This window comes from Odocoileus virginianus, chromosome 13, assembly GCF_023699985.2.
Source record: "Odocoileus virginianus isolate 20LAN1187 ecotype Illinois chromosome 13, Ovbor_1.2, whole genome shotgun sequence".
NCBI lineage: Eukaryota > Metazoa > Chordata > Mammalia > Artiodactyla > Cervidae > Odocoileus > Odocoileus virginianus.
Window position 1 is genome coordinate 18,088,225 of NC_069686.1, and position 6,801 is coordinate 18,095,025.

The 6,801-nt window shown below is 59.3% G+C and overlaps 1 protein-coding gene across 1 annotated transcript; it reads left to right on the forward strand.

Moving 5' to 3' along the window:
• The first annotated feature begins 594 nt into the window (after nt 1–594).
• On the forward strand, nt 595–4,051 carry DLX2 (distal-less homeobox 2). Its single transcript, XM_020896326.2, has 3 exons — nt 595–1,337; nt 1,837–2,021; nt 2,535–4,051. Exons 1-3 carry the CDS (start codon nt 944–946, stop codon nt 2,943–2,945), a joined length of 990 nt encoding a protein of 329 aa, XP_020751985.1. The 5' UTR covers nt 595–943; the 3' UTR covers nt 2,946–4,051.
• The last annotated feature ends 2,750 nt before the right edge of the window (nt 4,052–6,801 follow it).

Genomic DNA, 6,801 nt, shown 5'->3' on the forward strand with positions numbered 1-6,801 from the left:
TACCGTATTAATTGTCTTAATATCCCTCTGGGTTGGTTAGGAAGCAGGTATTATGGTTAATTTAAATCAGTTTGTTATGTCAAGTGTCCAGGGGCTGACAACCGTAAATGTCAGACCCTTCGAGGAAAAGCGGAGCTGGAACTGGCCGAGGTCTCAGGATCGCTTTATTTCGATTAATATTTGAATGCTGACCTCCGACATGAAAGTAGGAGTCACTGGCATTGGTCGACACTTGTACACAGAATGGGAGGGAAGACCCCATTTCTTCTTCCTCAGAGGCGAAATGACCGTCTCCGCCTTCACGCCCTCTGTTCTCCTGCCGTCGGCCACCTTGACTCCCCACCGTCCCCCGCCCTCCAGCCTCTCCGCTCACTTTAGGCAGCAGCTAGTCTGCACCCACGACCGCAGGAGCCGCAGCGCCCGCCCTGTGACACCGCCCCCCAACCCCCCACTCCGGTCCGGAGTTCCAGGGCGCCAGAAGCCGTGCGGCCGGGAGCCTCGGATTGGCCGTTGCTAGGTGACGTCGCCTGAGCTCACGTGATGAGTGTTAAATGCCCACCCTGCAGGAGCCCGCCCCACAGACAATCGTAAAGCCGCTCAGGGCTGCTCACCTGCTCCCACCTCCTCCCGGAGCCCAGGCCAGGCCCCGCCACCCCTGCCCCCTCCACTGCCCGCCCCCCGCCCGAGCCAGCGCTAGGCGAGGAGCCGAGCAGCCCGAGAGGCGGAGAGAGGATGCGGCCGGCGGCAGCTGTCCCGAGCAGTGCACGGTGATCGCCTCCCCCGGAGGAGAAGTTGCCTAGACCGTAGCTACTTTTCTTGTTTTCCTCCCCCCCTCCCCCTCTGTAATTACATTGGCTGCTGGAGGGGACAGGGAGAGACGGAGGAGGCGCCTCGCTACCCCCCTCGCGCCCGCCACCCCTGCTCTTTGCCGTCCCGGGCCAGGATGACTGGAGTCTTTGACAGTCTGGTGGCTGATATGCACTCGACCCAGATCACGGCCTCCAGCACGTACCACCAGCACCAGCAGCCCCCGAGCGGCGGCGGCGCTGGCCCCGGCGGCAGCAACGGCAGCAGCCTCCACAAGCCTCAGGAGTCGCCCACTCTCCCGGTGTCCACAGCTACCGACAGCAGCTACTATACCAACCAGCAACACCCGGCGGGCGGCGGCGGCGGCGGCGGTTCGCCCTACGCGCACATGGGTTCCTACCAGTACCACGCCAGCGGCCTCAACAGCGTCCCGTATTCAGCCAAGAGCGGCTACGATCTGGGCTACACCGCCGCCTACACTTCTTACGCGCCCTACGGGACCAGTTCGTCCCCGGCCAACAACGAACCTGGTATGTTTAAAGTTGGCATCACGGGTGCCAAGTCGGTCTAGTTACTGGGGGAAGAGGGCGGATAAAAATGTTTGGGGCGGGATCCATCTGGAGCCCTGGCCTTTCACATTGCTTGCTCCCTGCTCGCCTCGCGCCCTTTACCCTCCTAAATCTTCAATCGGCCGAGGGTCACCGGATACGTTCCTCAGGTGGTGGGACCTCAGGTAGTGGCACCAGGCGGCCACGTCAGCCGAGGTGCTTGCCTCACTGTAGCCTCATTTCCCTGCCATCTGCTGCTTCTCTCTCCAAGGTTTGCGCCGGTCTTTCTTCCCAGGAGGGGCCAGCTCCCGGGTTCGTTGGCGGCGTGGGTCAGCGCGTTGCAAAGTTGCGCCAGAGCGCAGAGCAGCGTCTCCAATAACTCGCCTCCCGGCTTAGGCAAAGCTCCACTTGAGTCTCCCTGCGGGCGGGCACTCGTGGGCTCCCACGGTTGCATATTTCTCACGATTCCATTTCATTGCAGAGAAGGAAGACCTCGAGCCTGAAATCCGGATAGTAAACGGGAAGCCAAAGAAAGTCCGGAAACCTCGAACCATCTACTCCAGTTTCCAGCTGGCGGCTCTTCAGCGGCGTTTCCAAAAGACTCAGTACCTGGCACTTCCCGAGCGAGCTGAGCTGGCGGCGTCCCTGGGCCTCACCCAGACTCAGGTGAGGGTTCACGGCCTGGGAGGCATGAGGAGGGCACTGGCCTGGGATGGCCGGGAAGCAGGCAGGTTGAGGACTATGGTTTTTTTAAGTAATTTTAAGGATTTCGAGGCCGCGCCTTGGACAGCCTAACCTTTTACGCCCGAAGCTGAAATCCCCCAGGTGATGTGATGGAAGGGAAGTGCCAATGTGGGCAGAAATCCCGTGCCAAGTTGTCCTTCTGCGCACTGCTGATTAAGCGGGTACAACATTCGGCCCTCCTGACCCCCTCCGCGGTCACTATCAGTGCACACACATCTGCTGTCTCGGTTTGTTATTGTTATTGTTTTGAGAATACCGCTCCTAGGAACTGACATAGCCTCCGAGGCCGCAGCACGTGATCCCGTTACCTGCCCAGGCTGACAACCCACCCCAGCCCCACCCCGCGCCCCTTAGCGGCGGTCTTCCTAAGTTTCCTCCCTTCCCCTATCCCAGGCCGAGTTTCCTCCACTAATGTCAGGTCCCTTTTCCACAAAGGTCAAAATCTGGTTCCAGAACCGCCGATCCAAGTTCAAGAAGATGTGGAAAAGCGGTGAGATCCCTTCGGAGCAGCACCCGGGGGCCAGCGCCTCGCCACCTTGTGCTTCGCCGCCCGCCTCGGCGCCGGCCTCCTGGGACTTCGGCGCGCCGCAGCGGATGGGGGGCGGCGGCGGCGGCCCGGGCAGCGGCGGCAGCGGGGCGGGCAGCTCCGGCTCCAGCCCGAGCAGCGCGGCCTCGGCGTTCCTGGGCAACTACCCGTGGTACCATCAGGCCTCCGGCTCCGCTTCGCACCTGCAGGCCGCCGCGCCGCTGCTGCACCCGACGCAAACCCCGCAACCTCACCACCACCATCATCACCACCACGGTGGCGGCGGGGGCGCCCCGGTGAGCGCCGGGACGATCTTCTAACCCCCGGAGACCGCGCCAGAGACTGAGTGCAGAGACCAGTTATCCTCACTGCTCGTCCCCAGAGCCAGAGGGTCCTTCCGTCCGGCCCGAGGATGCCACCCGCCGCTCGCGGAGGTGGCGGCCCGAGATGGCCTGCCCCCAGGCCCTGCTACCCTCGGGGACTGGAAGGCGTGTTCTCGCGCGCCGGGCTCCTCGGCGAGAAACCCGGCATCCGCGAGAGAAACCCTGCCACGGCGGCCTTGCCGACCCGAGCCCCGCCTCAGACTAGCTTCCCCTCCCCTCCCCGCCTGGCGAGGCAGCCCGGCGCCGTTTTCGCCGCGGGCCGCGAGCTGAGTCCCGGAGAGGGACGCCTCCCCCGCCCGAGAGGCTGCCCCGGCCCTCTGAGGCTCCTTTCTCCTCGCCGCCCCCAGGCTCAGCTCCTGTCCTCTGGGGTTATTGACCTCCCGGGTCCTGCCTGCCTGCCCAACCCACCCCCCCCGCCCGCCCCCTTGACCCCGACGGCCCGCCGCTTTTTTTCCTGCCCGGCTGTTGCCAGCACTTGGAGCCCGAGTCCCTCCCCCGACTTAGCTCTCCTCCCAGGAACGCTCCCCTCCCTCCCTTAGCTCTCTCCTCACCCTTCACCGTGGAGTTTTTTTATTTTTATTTTTTTAAAAGTTTAGGTGCCTTTGCGGATGACCTCATTTTGATGTTGGGGAGAAACGATTTTTTAATATGTGGACACTGCAAAAAAAAATGTGTTTAAATTATCTTTTTTAAAACCTATTCAGGATTATTAGCCTGGACTTGGACATAGCGTTTGTAAATAAATGTGTCTGTGCAGATTTTCCCACTGATTTATTCGTATAAACATACTCATCTTTTCATTTTTTTGTAAACCCCCACTTGTGAAAACTGCGGTTTAGCAGTGACCTCAGCACCCCTACGTTTTCTTTTCCCCTTGAAAGATTTTCTCAGTTTAAGCTACTGATTTGGATTTATCTTTTCCTAAAGTCTTTGTCCTTGAAATGAAAGGTATTTTGGGGTTATTTATTATGAAAACAACATGCTCTTAATGTTGATTTTACAATATGAAGAGATTATTTAAATAAATTATTGTTTTCATTGGATGTGTGCACTTTTTCCTTGGTGTCACAACCTAGAAGCTCGAGTTGCCGCCCGGGGGGAACTGGGTGGGTCAAGAGTGACAGTGGCATTTACATCCATCCGAGGCTGCGAGCTGCGGTGAGGTGCGGCGGGGCGAGGACAGGCGCACTCAGCGCAGGGCCGCCGCGAGGGTTCCCGCTCTGCCCGCATGCGAGTCCCGGCTCGAGGTTCGCCAGCTCTCGGCGCGGTGACTCACTCAGCACCGGGTGGCTCCAGCCTCCACCCGCCCGGCCCCTCCGGCGCCGGCGCCAGCGCCACAGCCCCGCGTCTGGGCGGTCTCAGCCGCCCCCGCGCCCGCGGTGCTGGCCGGGCGCTACACTCAGGCCGCCGCCGCGGGGAGCCTGCCGAAGCCGGGTCAGACCCCTACTTCGGACCCTCCCGTCCGTTTGCCCTGCAGCTCTTCTGGGGCTGACTGACTGGAGAACTCAGTGAGTCACCCAGGCTCTCAGGAGACTGGGAATGCGGGGCCACCACGGGCACACAGGGCTCCGCTAGCACACACGCAGCACACACAGTCACACACTGTGACTCTCACAAGCACACCCATACTATCACATATGAATCACGAATCACGCCGACACAAATTCATGCACGTTCCCACGGAGACCGATGCAAATTGCTGTGGAATCGGCACCATCCACAGATGCTCCACCTCACCATCTCGGACGGGTAAGGTCCAAACGTGATTCAGCTCTGCTTTCCACCTTGGGTCCCACACAGCTATTGTCTAGCTTTGGAAGTAACCCTAATTCCTGGCATTCCCTTCAATGGCCAGGGGTAGGTGTGTAATGCAGACCTAAAAGTCTGCAGAATTACAAGTTTGTTTTGTTTTTCCTTGAAAGCACTAAGGCCTACACTTGGAAAATTCTTGACTTCAATCACTGGGTGACTTTAGGCTACCCACTTAAACTTCCGTGCTTTTTGCAGATCTATAAGATGAAATAGATAATAGCTATGTCAGAGTTGTGAGCATTTAACCAGGCAATGATGTAACACAGTGTGTGGCACATGGTCAACGCTCAATAAAATTTTGCTTAGCAGTATAGTAGTATATGGGCTTCCCAGGTGGCACCAGTGATAAAGAATCCACCTGCCAATGCAGGAGTTGTAAGAGAGGTGAGTTCAATCTCTGGGTAGGGAAGATCCCCTGGAGGAGGGCATGGCAACTCACTCCGGTATTCTTGCCTGGAGAATCCCATGGAGAGAGGAGCCTGGCAGGCTATAGTCCATAGGGTTGCAGAGAGTCAGACACGACTGAAACGACTTAGCAAAGCACAGCATAGTTTTACCCCAATGCCTCCAAACAGTGAGGTTTTACTTTTGCCTGCAATTATGAGGTCCAGAGTTTTACCCAGAGTCCTTTCCAACTTCACCTTGTGTGGGAGAACTGCATTCTAGGGCTTCGAGAGCTCTGGCCCCTTCCTATATGAGAACCTGAACCTTAGCCATCCCCTCTGAAGCGGTCAGTGTCTACTGGAGAGGAGGCTGGGGGCAAGTCAAACAGCCCTCCTCGCCAGATTCAGGCCTCCTCTCTGCGAGGCCATCCTTATTGTGTGTCCCCAACTAATCTCTGCCAAAAAACAAACGTGGGACAAGGGTGACCTTCTAGGCATCCCTGAGAAGAATCTTGACTTTTCTGACCAGATTGATTTGAGGCCTGCATCGAATCTGATTTACAACAGAGCATGGTCCACGGAGCTGGGGCTCTGGGGAAGGGAGGGAGGCTACTCAGTCAAGTGTCCGTTTGCATTCCTGCATTGTTTTTTTGGGCTGGGAAGGCCCGAGATGAAGCTCATTGACCCCACGATTCTGACTTTCCTAAGCAGTCGGCGCCTAGCAGACCCCGATTCCTGCTACCCTCCCTCCTCCCGCCCCCCACCGCCACATTCTGTGGCTTTCTTTGAGTGCCAGTAGCTGGTGCCAGCCTTCTTTCTGCGGTTGACTATGCCCTCCCCTCCTTTGCGCGCACTCCCCTCCCCCTCCTGAAACCAGCGAGGAGAGACGGGGCAGTAAATTGGCTGGTGTCGAGGATCTGCAGCAGACAAGATGATTAAGAGGCCTACGCCGGAGCGCCCGGGGCAGGGAATGTCAGCCCAAGTTGGAATCACGCAACAGGCCTTGGCATGAGCGAGCCTGGGAGCCGGGAGGGCGGGCGGCCCCAGCTCCGGGGTGGGCCGCGGCTCCGCAGACTCGCCGGAGTCGCCGAACCTGGCACCCGGCGGCGGCGGGGTCGGGCCGGGCCACGGCGTGCCTTTCCCCGGGAAGCCCTTGAAGCAGAGAGCAGAAGGGTGCAGGGGCCAGAGGAAGGGGGCGTTTCCGCAGACCAGGAGAAGGGCAAAGAGAAGGGAAAGCAAAGGATGCACTGGGGTCCCAGAAGTAAGGGGGCGGGGAGGAGGAGGGGTGAGTGGAGGGAGAAACAAAGAGGGTTGGGGGGAGGCGGGGGCCGGCTCCAGCCCCGCCGGGGGCGACGCGCTGGCGAGGCCTTCTCCCAGTCTCGCGGCCCGCCGGGAGACGCGGAGCCCTGTGATCAGCCCGCCGCCGCGCAGACAGGCTCCCCCCCGCCCCCCGCGCCCGACTGCGCTCCCCAAAGCGCGAATGAAAAATGGAAATGGGAAGTGGCGATCCCGGCTCCCTACACTGGGAAACCAGCCCCGCTCGAAACACACATAAATCTTCATTGTAATCCCCTTCCATTTGCTCTCGTGAAATATCA

What these genes read in the sequence shown, in the direction of transcription:
- DLX2 (XM_020896326.2), top strand. Translation starts at nt 944, where the DNA reads ATGACTGGAGTCTTTGACAGTCTGGTGGCTGATATGCACTCGACCCAG. An exon ending in CCCGGCCAACAACGAACCTG is followed by an intron (nt 1,338 to 1,836) that starts GTATGTTTAAAG and finishes ATTTCATTGCAG; the next exon opens with AGAAGGAAGACCTCGAGCCT. An exon ending in TGGGCCTCACCCAGACTCAG is followed by an intron (nt 2,022 to 2,534) that starts GTGAGGGTTCAC and finishes TTTTCCACAAAG; the next exon opens with GTCAAAATCTGGTTCCAGAA.